General features: G+C 40.9%; 2 protein-coding genes across 8 annotated transcripts in view; one reads left to right on the top strand and one right to left on the bottom strand.

The window, feature by feature from the left end:
- ZNF106 (zinc finger protein 106) overlaps positions 1–4,506 on the top strand; it is a 44,459-nt gene extending 39,953 nt beyond the window's left edge. For all 4 annotated transcript variants that reach the window (XM_060273652.1, XM_035112244.2, XM_035112263.2 and 1 more), the window contains exon 22: positions 273–4,506. In XM_060273652.1, the coding sequence (XP_060129635.1) occupies positions 273–329 (57 nt within the window). In that variant the 3' untranslated portion in view covers positions 330–4,506. The remainder of the gene's footprint in view (positions 1–272) is intronic.
- The window catches only part of CAPN3 (calpain 3), an 89,809-nt gene that overhangs the window by 58,598 nt on the left and 16,048 nt on the right, over positions 1–15,163 (bottom strand). Inside the window, exons 14-24 of one of the 4 annotated variants that reach the window (XR_004692414.2) lie at positions 14,851–14,887; positions 14,303–14,416; positions 13,084–13,158; positions 12,195–12,252; positions 11,380–11,444; positions 10,071–10,139; positions 9,849–9,927; positions 9,366–9,482; positions 8,010–8,068; positions 6,669–7,256; positions 3,845–4,633 (exon numbers count right to left, since the gene is read on the bottom strand). Coding sequence is in view for 3 of the 4 variants with exons in the window: in XM_035112288.2 (XP_034968179.2) it covers positions 7,230–7,256; positions 8,010–8,068; positions 9,366–9,482; positions 9,849–9,927; positions 10,071–10,139; positions 11,380–11,444; positions 12,195–12,252; positions 13,084–13,158; positions 14,303–14,416; positions 14,851–14,887 (700 nt within the window). In the remaining variant the exon portion in view is untranslated. Of the gene's footprint in view, positions 1–3,844; positions 4,634–4,739; positions 7,257–8,009; positions 8,069–9,365; positions 9,483–9,848; positions 9,928–10,070; positions 10,140–11,379; positions 11,445–12,194; positions 12,253–13,083; positions 13,159–14,302; positions 14,417–14,850; positions 14,888–15,163 lie in introns of those variants that run through there. The other 3 variants (XM_035112288.2, XM_035112307.2, XM_060274862.1) reach the window with 3 other exon arrangements.

Raw genomic sequence — 15,163 nt, 5'->3', positions numbered from 1 at the left:
TATGGAGAAAGGACTGGGTCTACACGGAAAGCAAGGTTGGCCCTGATTTAAGTCTAGATGCAAATAGCACAGTTTTAAATATAGATGGAAAAGGAAGAGGAGGTCCTGATTTACACGTAAGGTCCCCCCACTTCTACTGTGTAATGCAACATGTACAGTGCTGCCCTAAAACAAAAGTGAAGAAAAAAAGTGCTTAAATCTTTACATGGGTGTAGAAGTATTGTTTGTACAGGTTGGTCGAAATTTGGTGAAATCTATCTCTCTCTCTCTAGGATGCTGTGGGACATATTGAAAAACATGCAGAAGAAGATAGCAAGATTGACTCATGAAGGTGGTTCTTTTTTTTTTTTGCCTCCCACATTGGGAAGTACCTTTTATATACTGGAAGTATTCCATGCCTTGTCCACCTCTTGCCCTCTCCTTTTTCCACCTTCAGTTTATATTTGGACTGCAAAAAGGACGTGGGCCCTTTTCTTTTCTTTTTTTGCTACAGAGACAGCATCTTACTTGCAACTCTGTAGAGAAGGGAATGATGAACAGACTCAGACCAAACAAATTGTTTTGATTTGTTAGCAGAAACAAAAAAAAAAAAAATTCCTGTTATCCTATCAAAGAAGTACATTGTGCACATCTAAGCCTTTATTAGTACTCACATTGGTGCCTAAAAAACACTGTTGAGCCATCTATTTTTATGTTGTATGCAGGATTGCCCAGACATTTTACACTTCTGGCTTTAAACAATTTAAATAAAGAAACAGCAACTCAGACTAGAAATACCAACAAAGCATTCAGCTCTCTATTTCTTTTCATTATAACATCTTTTGATGAAAGTTATTAATGGGGAATATTAGAAGAAATGGATTCCTTTTTTATTTTTGGTTGATCTTCAGCGGGCTATCTTAAATTCCAAATGCCACATCTGTGCAGTGAGTTCCACAGCCCTTGTACCTCTCTGTATCTGTTACAAAGAGGTTTGTGATGATGTGCAACACACTGCATTGCTTAAACAGCAAAATAGCTGTTTTTGTTAATGCTGAAATCAATTAAGTAACTTCAGTCCATTGATTTCATTGGGTGTACTCTTATAACTTAGGGGGTATCACCGATTTACTGTAACTTTTTTGTTATTTTTATATTGATAAGCACGTTGATGCAAAGACCACTGCAGATAATGATTTTGGCTTTTAAACATTCGTTATCTGTATGTTTATATCCAGTGCTCTCTTGCCACATTAATGGGACTATACCCCTGATTCGTAAGAGCTTGTCTTGTAAATGGATGACCTTGTGGTGTTTTTAAATTGCTGAGTTTTTGGAGTGTCCACCTCTTTCTGTCCAGCACCCTATATTTTCAATGTAGCTTTTGGATGGCCATCTTCTCCTACTATAATCTGGTTTTGTTTCTGATGACTACATGATTCAAAGTTACCATGCAACAGAAAATGCTGCGGGTGTAAAATGCGAAATTGTGAAGTCCAAGGAGCCCAAGCAGAAGCTGAGAGTATTGTGTGTGTGTGTGTGTGTGTTTTGCCACCATCTACTGCATAATGACTGAAGTAGCAACCTGAGAAACTAATGCAATTTTAAAACAATAGTCACAATGCAAAGAAATGAAAGTTGTGCATGTGTGTTGGAAAGAAGTGTGCATACATGCAGTGGTGTTTGGGGTTTTTTTGAGGCAGCAGTTCCTAGTTTGGTTCATGAAGAGTTTTGTTCCTTAAGTCTCAGCCAGTGTTTTTGTTCTCATCGGCTTCAGTCTTTTTCTGGATTGTTTCAGAGGAAAACTGGAATTCTCAATAACAGTCTAGAGCTGTCTGGCTGTGTAAGTCTTGACTTGTTTCAGTTTTCTTACTTCAGATTATGTATACGTATTAAAAGAGCAATGTGTGTTTGAAATCAGCATTTTAAAAGTGAAAGATAATGCTCCCATACGGAAAGTGTTCTCAGCAGCTTGGTGCAAGACAGGCAGCTCCAACCTTCGGCCCTCCAGATGTTTTGGACTACAATTCCCATCTTCCCTGACCGCTGGTCCTGTTAGCTAGGGATCATGGGAGTTGTAGGCCAAAACATCTGGAGGGCCGCAGTTTGGGGATGCCTGGTGTAAGATATAGAACAGGCCTACAGCTGGAGATTGTGTTTCACCTCGCCAGGTTGCCAAAGAACTTGGAGATATTAAGGACTTTTGGAACAATCTCCAGTATTCTTACTGCATTTTAAGCCTTAGCTTTTTGATGAGTGAAAAAGACCATGAAGGAAATATCACCCCACCCCAATACCTACAAATCTGGCTTCCATGATCTTAAGAAATTGCGCTAGTAGAGAAGTGAAACAAGTTCTCCCTTTGAAATCACTATGTCTGTCTCAAGATACAGTGTTCTGCCTTTCGCACATGTCCAAACTGTCTTCAAACCAGCTTGCTGCTAAGGGTTCTGTTGTTGGAAAGGAGAAAACTTTCCGATGAGTAGTGGTAACCTTCTGCAATCTGTTTGTGGGAAGTTTCTGAGGCGTGTTGTCTTCTGTTGCCATTTTTGAGAGCTTTTCTCACACTGAGACCATCAGAAATAAATAATAAAGTGAGCAAATTGTTGGCGCATTCAGTCCATAGATGGGAGCATGTAAGTGTTTCTGTGTGTGTGTTTTAAAAAAAGGATTGTTTTTATATCTTCCTTAGTTGAATGTGATTGAAATGAAATTGCAGAGCCAGGGAGTGTAAGAAAATTATGTGGAGTGCAGTGTTTGTCTTGTGAATGGATTTTAATTTTGCATCATCCTCAAAGGTTCTTCTCTTTACTGGAAGAGGATGGTTACTTTTTGTTGTTGTTGCAAAAATGTATTCTTAAGTGTGTGTTTTACTAAATTGTTGCAAGTGATGCACAACTTGCACTAGTTACTTACGTTCTTGGTTGTTTTGGTAGATAAGAGGTGTGAGTGTGTGTGTTTTTAAGGTGAGTGTGAAGACAGATTTTCCTTTAATCCATTTTGGGATGCTTAGATTGGCCTTCTCCAACATGGTGCCCTCCAGATGTGTTGAACTGCAACATCAGCCCCCAGCCAGCATGGCCAATGATCAGGGATGATTGTAGTCTAGAACAAGTGGAAAGCACTATGTTAGGGAATACTGCCTTAGATAATTTTCAAATTGGTTTAGCAATAAGGTTGAGTCATGTCTTAACAAAAGTTGGTTCCATATGTTTCAGTTCACTGCGGTAATTTCTCCCTAGAAACTGCAGAGTTTCTTCATTCAGATTGTATTTTTTTTCTTCTTTTTAGTTTTTTGGTTTGAGGTTCTGTTCTCTTAATTCTCCCTTCAGATTCTGCCAAAGGCAAGGAGACAGAAAGGATAGTAGTAATATGTTAATTGTAGGAATACAAGATGATGTATTCCTTAGACTGTCATGTTCTTGGTTCTGGCTTTCTGGCACCGTTCCACATGGAAGTCGAAATTATCTTGAAAATTTTGAAAGAGAAACATTGTGCATTTTGGGGGGGGGACTAGTCTTGGAAAGGAAATAGAAATGAAGTGGAAGAGGGGGAGTTGTGGAGTGTTCTTGCATTGTGTGGAAAGTGTGTTAATGTATGTGTTACTGTTTGAGTAAGCTGTTGTGTTGCTGCATCTGAAATGAATTTGGACTGCATTGCTAGTGCAGTTTCCCTACACAATAGTGTTTTTTTTTAATGCCATTTATCTTGTTGATTGGATGCAAGTGTTTGTTTGGTGTGTGTGCTGCAGCTATGCTGCAGGGGAATGGTTTGCATATCACCTTTCAGGGAATTGGCTCAGCTATTCAGCTGTTTGCATCTTTTGTGCCGTTAAACGCAACTGAATGTCATCGGCTACCCCAGCTTCTGTTTGCCCCTTGAGACAAATACTTGGGCTTGAAGGAATAGACCTCTGTAATGTTAAATCAAAACACAAAAGTGACAGTCCACATCCCAGCTGAATTGAGTAGTTAAACTCCCATCTTAATGGCTCTGGATTTTATCCTAAATGTCAAGTAGAATATAAACCTATGTTCAAGCTTCATGGTTGTCTTTAAAAGTGCAAGTTCTAGATTCGTATTTGTAGAGCTCCTACACCTTGAGTGGCAGTTAGTTAAAAATCAGTGTGAAAGCAATGCAACCGCTAGCTAACTTGCCCTTCCTAGATCTTTAGGGTCCTAGCAGGATGGCTTTCACATAGCATTGTATGACAAAAGTACGAACTTCTCATTTTCCTTCATGTGCAGTACTATGATCTTAACACAACTAGGATGTCTCAATTTATATACCTTGTGAGGCAAGAACAGATTGGTGTGACCATGAATAATACTAGTTGAGAAACTGCATAGGTAATACACACTATAACAAATGTATTCGCAGCTTTCGCAACTCATTTTGTTTCAGTTGGATGACCTGTGTGGCTCATATGCACAAAGTGACTTGGTCTTTCCTTTCCTTTTTTTTACTACAAAGCTGTGAAGTAAAAAAACAAAACAGACAATAAAAACTACTTTGTACCAAGAGAAATATGGTGTGGCCTTCATTCTTCTGATCCCACTTCTGATTCTTGTGTGTTTTAGCTGGCTTGCTGGTATGATTTGTGTGGGTAGAAAGAGCAGAAAAGTGGTTCTTTGACGTGGGATTTGGCAAGAATCTTTCGACAGATAAAAAGAAAGCACATAGTTAAAGTATGGAACTCACTCCTTACAGGAGGCCATGATGTCCACCAACTTGGAAGGCATCGGACAAGTTCATGAAGGCTAAGACTATCAATAGGTAGTAATCAGGATGGCCCTACTGTTCTTCCATGGTTGAAGGCAGCATATTTCTGAATGGCAGCTGCTGGAAACCATGGGGAGGGAGGACTGTTGCGTTCAAGTTCTATTTCTTGGCTTCCCGTGAGCATCTGGTTGGCTACTGGTCTGATTTGGATGCTGGACTAGATCCAGCAGGGCTGTTCTTATTCTCAAAAGCTTGACACCAAAGCTGACAGCAACTCAGAACCTAAGCAGAAATGTTTATTGGATGGCAGTGTTAAAATATTTCCAGTTGTGGCTGTCTAGATACCTTTGTAGCCTTAGTATGCTCTGTAGCTTTTGTCAGATGTGTTACATCAGGGTTCAGCAACCTTTTTCAACCGTGGGCCAGTCCACCATCCCTCAGACCATGTGGTGGGCCAGACTAAATTTTGGAGAGAAAAAATGAACGAATTCCTATGCCCCACAAATAACCCAGAGATGCATTTTAAATAAAAGCACACATTCTACTCGTGTAAAAACACACTGATTCCTGGACCATCCACAGGTTGGATTTAGAAGGCGATTGGGCTGCATCTGGCCCCCGGGCCTTAGGTTGCCTACCCCTGTATTACATCATCTTAATTTCAACCCAGCACATGTAGACAAGTTTTAATTTATGCATTAAGAAGTTTCGTTCAGCAATGAAACCACTCTACACAAGGTATTTTTGTAATGGGGAGGCTGTGCCTGCCAAACACATGCAGTACCAGACGCTTTAAACCATTTCTCGCCATGTAAGCTGTTCCTGTGTAGGAAAAAGCTTTGTGTGAAGCAGCCTAAAATTGCTTATATGGGAGATGCAGCTGTCTGCGATAGGTTTTACTTGCAAGAGAACCAACATCGAATTAAGTCAGTCAATTTCCCCAAGGTGTAATATTTAAGCCTGGAGCTGAAAAAAGCCATATTGTGGCTAGAGGAGCACATTTTTCTGTAGCCTTAGAAGATTTGCAAGACTACAGGCTCACCCTGTAGGAGGAATGGGGAAGCTTTTTCAGCCAGAGAGTCATGGGCTTGTGGTGGGTGGAGCCAGAGGCAAACATGCACAGGGAAACATGTAAACGTTACCTTTGTACAGTAAGTTAGTTTGTCCTCCAGCCACCAAGCATGAGGCATCAGTGTTCAAGGACATAATCCAGGCAGGCAAAAAACAAGAGTGTGAAGCAGGGCTAGAGAGGGCTGTGACCAGGGGGAAATTCCAAGGGCAATATAGAGAGATCTAGAAGGCCACATTTAGCCCCCAGGCTGAGGTTCCACACCATGGATAACAGCCTGGTTAGTGCTGTAAGCAAATGTACTCAACTGTATGCAGTCAAACATCTGGTTACTGAATTATCCTTTTGGAGTGGGAAGCTTTGGCCACAGGAATAATGTAGCTTAGAAATGACTGCAGGGTGCAAAGAGAAGCACGCAAACGGTTATCACACAGCTAAATATTAGAGGCATGTTCTATTTCAAGTATGTTGGGTGGGATTCAACTAACGAGTCCTGTCACCAGAAGTCCTGCACAAAGAAACAGGGATTTTCTCTCTACAGTATTGCCCGTCCTCTGAGATTGGCTCGAGTGTGGGAAGAGAGAAAAGGAGGGGATTTTCATAGGTAGCAAGCCAAAATGCTTCCCTGGCGGAACAATTGCCTTAGTGCAGCATTGAATTCCATTAAAAATTAGATCCATCGCTTTTAGGTGACTTTAGAAATAACTGTTTTAATAATGATAACTTGTCCAAGATTCCTGGCCCCTTAGGATCTCTTACTGCAAAATATTTCAAGTTTAAAACAATAGTTGTTGTTTGCAATGCCAGGAGGAAGGACCACGTTTTTTAAAACAAAACAAAACAAAACCACCTGGGTCTACATTTCAGTGGTGGGCAGAGTAACAGGGGCAGCTCTTACCTTTGTATACAGCATCTACATTTCAAGAACGCGAGTCAGAGGTTTCAATGCACATCCTCAAGACACATTGCTCCATGCTGCATCCGGGCAAGCAAGCGGCATTATCACATTTCACAGGCATATTCCAGTCTGGCAAACACACTTGAGCACAGAGCATGAAGCAGGGCTGCTGGGGCATGTTATGGAGGCGAAGATCCCCAAAGCCCAGATTCAGGTTTGCAGGCCTGAGGTTCACCAACCCTGTTGTAAAGAATTGCCGGTGTGCAATGCATTTCCCACCACAGTGATGGCTGCAACTTTCTCATGCAAAATATGCCTTCGTCCTGGTGTCAGTTATCAATAACTGGGAAAAGTACATTTTCGATTTACTTTCATTTGCTAAAGGGAGATAGATGCTGCTTCTTTATGTTCCTCTCGAGTTTTGCTGCCCTCGCCATCTAAGCTGTTAAAGGATGGAGATTCACAGAAGGCCCTGTCTTGCAAGTGAATGTCGACCGGCTTCTTTCAGTTCAAAAGACAAGGTGCAATTTTAAGACGGAAGACAAACGGAAGTGATGTTTTTCAGGCATACATGGTTAGCTGCAGCCACTGGAAGGAAGGGAGAAATGTTAAGTGACAACAGCAATGTTTAAAGTGCAGAACAATCGTTAGGCTATCTGTATAAACGTCCTAAGTTTATCATTCCACTTGCACTTACCGGGAAGCAAGCCCCATTAAACACAGTGGGATTTACTTCTGAGTAAACATGGATTGGGTCAGATTTAGAATTATATTGGGGGCTGTCAACAACAACACTCACATGTTTCTTGAAGGGACCGACTGAATGGTCCACATCATGGTGGGCCCACAATCAGGCAAATTCTCTCCAGACTTGGACTCTGTATGGGCTAGCAGTTGGGCTGCTAGATGATTATGATCTGTTCTTTTTTTCTGGGGGGATGAAGGGGGACGCATACCCCTAAACATTTTGTGAATCTTTGTACTTTGGTCAGTTTCCTGTATTTATTTCCCCCGATTTGAACTATAAAATGGTGATTTTCTTGAGTCAAAATAAGAGTACCCCTAAACATTTTTTTAGAGAAAAAAAGTCATGCCAAATTGGGTTACAGTACAAGAATGGTGTGAGCTTGCTAAACCACAAAAGTTGGCTTATTGCTCCTGTACCTATGCCCAATACCTCTGTGTGGATGCATGATACAATCAGCCCCAAAACTGATTTTATGTTCAGTCTTCCTATTCTTTTCAATATGCCCCTTATTAAGAAGGAGAAAAATTGGAACAGTTACAGTACAGTACAGCACAGCTGTAAACTGAAGTACAACACAAAGTAAAAGTGGTTACCTCTAAGACATTCAGTTTAATAATACCATCGCCATCTTTATCAAAGGCATGAAACGCACCTAAGGGGACACGAGGGGGGAAAGCATATGGTCAAACTATGTAAAATATACAGCATTCCAACTAGCAAACTAGACAGCAGGCCTCAGAATTGTGAGGTTTCACGAACTTCAGTGTTTCAAGTGCTAGAAACATCTACTGAACAGTGTGTTATGTGTTCTAGGAATTCATAAATATCGGCAATGATATTAGTAAGCATGGAAGATCCTGATAGCTGCCATATCTGAGAGCTAATCTCCTTCAAACAAAACGGCAAAAACAAAGCCATGAACAAAAGTCATATTGGATTAAAAAATGGCATAGCAATTTCTAATATTTTTTTTCAGGATTGCCCTTCCCTGTCATGAGATTATTAATGTTAAAAAATGAAAAGTCAATATGGACATACTGCTTGTTTCTAGGGCCTTTTCCTCATTCTTTTCCTTGGTGTGGTGTTGAGCTGAGACAGGGCTGGATTAACCATTAAGGAAAATAAGCATGTGCTTAGGACATCAAGGAAAGGGGGCACCACAGAAATTTTCCATTGCCAGATTTACCATGGACCATATGGTGCAGCTGAGGGGGGAAAGCACTCCCCCCAAATGAAAACAACAACAACAACAAAAATAAATAATAATAGAGATCTTGGGATTAGATGCCACTTGGTCCACCAAGGCTCACGTGTTTATATTTTGAATATGGGTGCACCAAAACCTTTTGAGTACTTAGGGCTTCTAAAGGCTAGAGGATAAGTAAATGAACCAGCAGCTAGGACACAAACAAGGATAGTTTGGAATGCTTCTGAAGGCAAGCTTTCCAAAACCCAAAAAGGCTTCCTGGCTGTGAAGAGTGTTTACATCTCAACTATCCACATTACAATGCATGCATTGGAATCAATCAGAACATTTCCATGTGGGGTGGCCCTTATTACACACTGAGCCACTCCTTGGCCACTCCTTGGATAAAATCATTTTAAATACCTTATCTTTTCATGTATAACACTCCCCTGTGTATAAGACGACCCCTATTTTTTGGCCCAATTGCTACGGCAGCAGCCAATCACCAGCAGGCCTAGCTGCAGCAACCAATCACCCGCCCAATTGCCACGGCAACAGCCAATCGCCAGCAGGCCTTGCCACAGCCACCAATCAGCCACCCAATCACCACTTACAAACTCCTGCTCACAGCTGCCACCAATCACCCATCCCCCTCTGCACTATCCATGTATAAGACGACCCACAATCTTTAACATGTTTTAAAAATAATAAAAAACAGAGTCTGATACACAGAAAAATAGGGTACATTTTTTAAAATACTCACGGAACATCCCCTCTAGTCGCACGAAACAACAGATGAAGCTGTCAAACTGAATGTTCATATTTCTGTCAGCATATCGCATTGTAATGATGTCATACAACTGGTTATTCAGGTGAAACCCTGAGGAGAGAAACAAAATGGAACGTCCTGGGTGATAGGAATTTGCTTTTGTTTATTCTCTTCCTTCTTTTAGAGGTAATATAAGCTTGGCCAATGGTAAAGGAAGGTAGGAGTTTAGTCTAGAAACTTCTGGAAGGTCCCAGGTGCCCTTTCTCTACATTTCCTGCTAAAACAAAAGCAGTGTGGAATCAAAGTAAGTCTTACTCAGAGTTGAGCCATTGAAATTAATGGACATACCTAACGTAGGTCTATGTTAATGGGTCTAATCGGAGAATGACTTAGTTGGATATAACCCACTTTTATCAAAGACAAAATAGGAATAAAAACGCTCTTAAGCAATATACAGCATTGATCCCTGTGTGATACCTGCATCTTTAACTGCATTACGCATCTCGTAGCTGTTAATGGTTCCTGAATGATCAGCATCATAATGTCTGAAAATTGTCTGAAAAGGAAAAAAAATGAAATGATGGAGAGAGAAGCCCAGTCATCTTTTGTGGTTCAATTTTGTCATGCTAAGTGTAGACTTTGACATTCATGAGCTAGTTTACTCTCTATCTTTTAAAATATGCAAGAAACAAAGAATACCTGCCAGCTCTTAATCTTATTCCAAAGGTGTTTAAACTCATCAAGGTTTATCTTCCCAGAACCATCTGTCTGTGATGTTGTTTAGTTAAAAATAAAAAGTAAATATAGTGAGCAAAGTCTGACTTCTTTTGGGCGGTGCAGGAGGTGATAAGTGATATCCAACTGAGAAGGATTTACTGTCCAGAGATAGAAAAAGTGTTAGCCACTTATTTAACTTTCTTCAATAAGAGGAGAAACAGCTTTTCTTTACCTCAACTCATTCACTCCCTTTATCTATAAATCAGTAACAGTGGTATTTTAGACATAGCACAAAACTAGAGAGAAGGATAGATTTTTATAACAAAAGTAATATTTTTACATATTTTTATTACCCGTATTTTTCGCTCCATAAGACGCACTTCCCCCCCCCTAAAAACGAAGGGAAAATTTCTGTGTGTCTTATGGAGCAAAGGCACTGGATGGCAGTGGGATCCCTCGAGCAGAGGAATGCCTCTGCCACCGGGGTCATGGCTCCCAGCGGCGGCGGAGGGTTGAGCAACCCAAAAGCGGACTGCTCCTCCCTCTGCCGCCGCAACCAACAGTGGCATTGATTCAGAATATTTTTTTTCTTGTTTTCATCCTCTAAAAACTAAGTGCATTTTATGGTCAGGTGCATCTTATGGAGCAAAAAAGGCGGTAATTATAATTATAAATATATGATAAAGTGAATACAGTTGTACCTTGGTTCTTGAATTTAATCCATTCCAGGAGTCTGTTCGATTCCTGAAAGAGTTTGAAAATCAAGCTGGGGCTTTCAATTGGCTGCAGGAGCTTTCTGCAGCCAATCGGAAGTCACAGACGCCATGTCGGACATTCAGCTTCCAAAAAACATTCGCAAACCGAAACACTCACTTCCGGGTTTGCGATGTTCGAGAGCCGATTTGTTCGACAACTAAGGCATTCGACTACCGAGGTACCACTGTACTATATTCCAGTTGGTTACTGTTTCTTTGAGCCAAGCTTGCAGGTAGTTCTCGCTCGTGTCAGCTCCAGAAGCTCCTTGCAGAATTCTCACTGTTCAATACCTCTATATGGCCAGACTACCTATTGATAAAACACAGTGAAGCATCCACCTCAGGCACCCTTCACACCCCAACACTTCCGCTGCTGTCGGAATGCCCCTCTCTTGCTGGCAGGTTGGACAAAAAGATTCCTGCATTACAGGGGGTTGAACTAGACAGCCCTTGTGGCCCCTTCGAACCCTACAATTCTATGCTTCTAGGAGCAATATTGTGATATGAAGCGACTGTGCATGATTTGAAAAGGATACATCCATTAAAGCAATCATGCTGCGGCAGGACTCCAGTGCAAATCCTTTCGTCTTCAGGTCCTGGTCTAAAATAATTGAGTTAAATTAGATAAACATTAATATATAATTGCACATGTTTTATTGGTCAGTTAATTGGGTCAATGACCAATAGCAGAGCAAGTCTGCTTGAGAAACAAACCTTGGGATTTATTATGGCACAGACCAAGAAACTCCCTACATAGCCCAAATGTACTTTGATCTATAGCAACTACTTTAAGGGTCTAGATTAAACACCAGCAACTGTTAAGTCTACAATTGTCACCAATGTCATGGGCACCATATAATAAAAATAAACTGACAACCAATACTTCACAACTATTAGGTAATTTAAGGTTCTGGCAACAGAAGAATGTTCTAAACATCTGCAAACTGATGCCTAGCCATCATATAATTGACTAATAGGAATTTATTACTCTTTTGGAAGGCCTTCATCCATATTAAAAAAATATATATATTCAAATAAGACTTATGATGATTATGATGATTTATTAGTTGCTCATTAACAAGGTCTCCAAGTGACTTACATTTAAAAGTGTAAACATAAATACATTATATCATTAAACAATCTATGGTCTCTTAAATTGTGGGAGGTATTGTTTTTGTTTGCTAATATGTCATGTATTTTTGTGTTTTACTATTGTAAACTGCTCTGTGATCCTCAGATGAAGGGCAGTACAGTATAGAAAGTTAAAGGCAAAAAAGTGGTACTCATGCAAAATCCCAGGGTTTGGTCATTTTTTTTGGCAGGCAGAATAGGAGGACAAAACCAAGCTTACGTTTCTTCAGAACATTGTTGAGGACATTCTGGAGTTCATCAGCACTGATCTCCATGTCCTGTGAGAACAAGAAGGGGGCAAGAAAGTGGTAAAGTTTATCAGGGAGTAAAAAGTTGCAAGAATGGCAGGTCCAATCTCTTTCCACAGCAGGAATGTGTGCATGCAGATGTGGACAAAGGAAATGTTCTTGGGTGCTTAAAACCGGATTTCTAACATGACAGAGAAGGTGGCCTAATTCAAAATGAGAGCAGGCTGTGTAGGATGACTGGATGGAAAAGAGGAAAGAGTCCCAATGTCTTCTTGTAGTTGTGTAGAAGAGGAGATTTCACTCCAATAACCCTCATGGTTGTTTGTCCATTACTTGTGAACTGGATCAGTGTATATAGATATGCTATAGCCTACCTCAAACATGAAATTCCATTTAACCAGAGATTTATGACAAGAGACAGTGGGTACATTGGAAACTAAGCTGCCCTATTAAGGACAGATCGTATTACCACACAAAAATATTTTGAGACAATTTAGACTAGCAGACCCAGTAGAAAGTTAGGCTACTTCAGAACTTATAGCCCGAATCATTTTAATTTGAAGACTGTATCTAGATTATTCAACTGGAGATATGAAAATTAAACATCTTCCTTTGTAAGGGTGGAACAGGAGTGGAGGGAAGCTGTGCCACCCCCAGTTTTACCACCTGCAAATAGGGTGGGTAATTTTTTGGGGGCCATTTTCAATCAGCCCTAAATTTGCACTGACAGGAAGGATACATACTTTCAAATATTATACAATTAGCTTTATATGGCCCAAGGCATTGGAGAAACTACTTATGTATTTAGTTACATGTTGCCAGTATTGGTCTGACACAAAATAGAAACAGTTGTGTACTCACATCTCCAGCAATCTGCCGGAAAATATTTCTGAACTGTTTCTCTTCCTCACTCTCCTTGGCATCTCTTTGTGCAGGCTGCAAAGACACAAAATGTGAAGGGTTGATTGAAATAAAACTAATGATCAATGAGTTTTTGGAAGAGAAAAGATGGTGTTTATTGGGACGCTTCCTTGCAGTTCAGCCAAATGACACTTATACAGGATATGATTTCTGTCCAAGGGCCCCTTCGTTCTGAGTTTATATCTGGGTGGGTGGGTGATTTCTGCAACATGCCATTAACTCAATAATAGGGCCGTAGCAGTTGATTAATACTGGATCATCCACACATCATTCTGCTTTATTACTTGTTCTGCAATGCTTCTCCAGTGTTACCACATTATTGCTGGAGGGGCACTCTGTCACTATAGCGCAATAAAAGCGGGACAGGAAATAAACCCCCAAACCTTTCCGCAGGACATCTGGAGAGGTCCCAAGTCAGTTTCTTTTTCCAAAGCAGGGCTCTTCCCGCCCTCCTCTTTTGTGTTGCTTCTTTGGGAGCTACTCTGTCCATGGACCTGTTAAAGGTGCTTTGTTTGGTGCCTCCACACTTTCTAAGGCTGCAATCCTATGCACACACACTTAGGAATAACTCCCATTTTCATGGTGGGACTTATTTCTGCGTAAACATGCATAACACCGGGCTCTGTGGTTCCCAGAGTAAGGATTGTCTCTGCTTCACTGGTTGTTGTCTTGCTGGCGCTAAGCCATGGTTTGACTTATTGTTATGCCTGAACCTGTGCTCATGGTTTGTCTCACTCCAGACAAACTATGAGCAGTATACCAAAGATTTGTTATTGGTTTGCCACTCATGGTTTGTCTGAAGGGGGTTTGGTCGTAATACTAAGTCAAACAAGGACTTAGCCTCAGGTAGCATTGCAGCAGCAGAACCAGGGTGGTGGTGGGGATATGAAGCACAGCTGCCACCACAATCTTTTCCTCTGGAAACCTGCACATTTGGTCATTCATGCTAAACCATGGTTTGACTTAGCTTTACATGCAAACAGGGTCATGAGCATTATGTATGTTTTCCTCTGTAAGGAATAATTCTCCCAAGGAGATGTTTTCTGAAGGAGGCAAATATTATGTCTGAAGCCACATGCTTGCCAGGTTTAGACCCTGTTCAGCCACTTGGACATGCTAGTTAGAACACAGCTTTCCTCATGCTGACCGATACAGAAACCTCATCACTTTTCTTTTTCTTATCTGTGCTTGCTTTCCCATTGTCCTTTTTAGGCCCATCATCACCTTTTGGATCCTTGTTCTTGTTTGCTCTGTCTGAGACAAATATGATTGGCTAGAGAAAGAGATGAAGAAGAAGTGGAGAAGCAGCAGCGAATCAGAGCGTGGCAGTTAGAAAGAGGGCAGTGAATTCACAAAGCACAGTCTACATATTGGCTCATCATCACACACCCTGGTGCCATCAGATTTGTCCGTTGGACACCCACTCAGTGAATAAAAATAATATTAATAAGCTGAGACCAAAGAAGGCTCAGGGGTGGGTTTTTCTTCACTCTGGTGTGTGTGTTTTAAAAGCACACAGCAAGTTTGTACATTTCCAGTATTGCAGCCATTCTATGGCCACAAACAGCAGCAATACTGCAATTGCAATGAAGTTTAGAAACAGGCAATAGAGTCTGACAGAGTGACATCAGTTATCACCTTTTGTGTCATTTCACAAACCAACCAAATCAGCTCCAGTAAAGAAAACGTCAAAGACAATGTACTCACAGAAAGATGTCCTACTTCAATCTTGTTTTCAACTTCCCTGTAAAATTGAAAGGGTTGAGTAAAGGGATAAATGGCGGGAAGAGGGATAAGATATTTCTATGATGTGCATGTTTTTACTTGGCTTGGAAAGCACTACATGATGACACATTTCAATAGAGAAGCCAGGCTTGGTTTTAAGCAGCCTTTCTTTGGACACAGCACAATTCTATTCATGTTTTCTCATAAGCAAGTTCCACTGTGTTCAATGGTAAGTGGGCATAGGATGGCAGGCTTAGATGGTGATCCTTCAAATCCAGGGGTATAACAAAAGAGC

The sequence above is a fragment of the Zootoca vivipara genome, chromosome 1 (genome assembly GCF_963506605.1).
Source record: "Zootoca vivipara chromosome 1, rZooViv1.1, whole genome shotgun sequence".
Lineage (NCBI taxonomy): Eukaryota > Metazoa > Chordata > Lepidosauria > Squamata > Lacertidae > Zootoca > Zootoca vivipara.
This window is presented reverse-complemented; position numbering and strand designations above follow the sequence as displayed.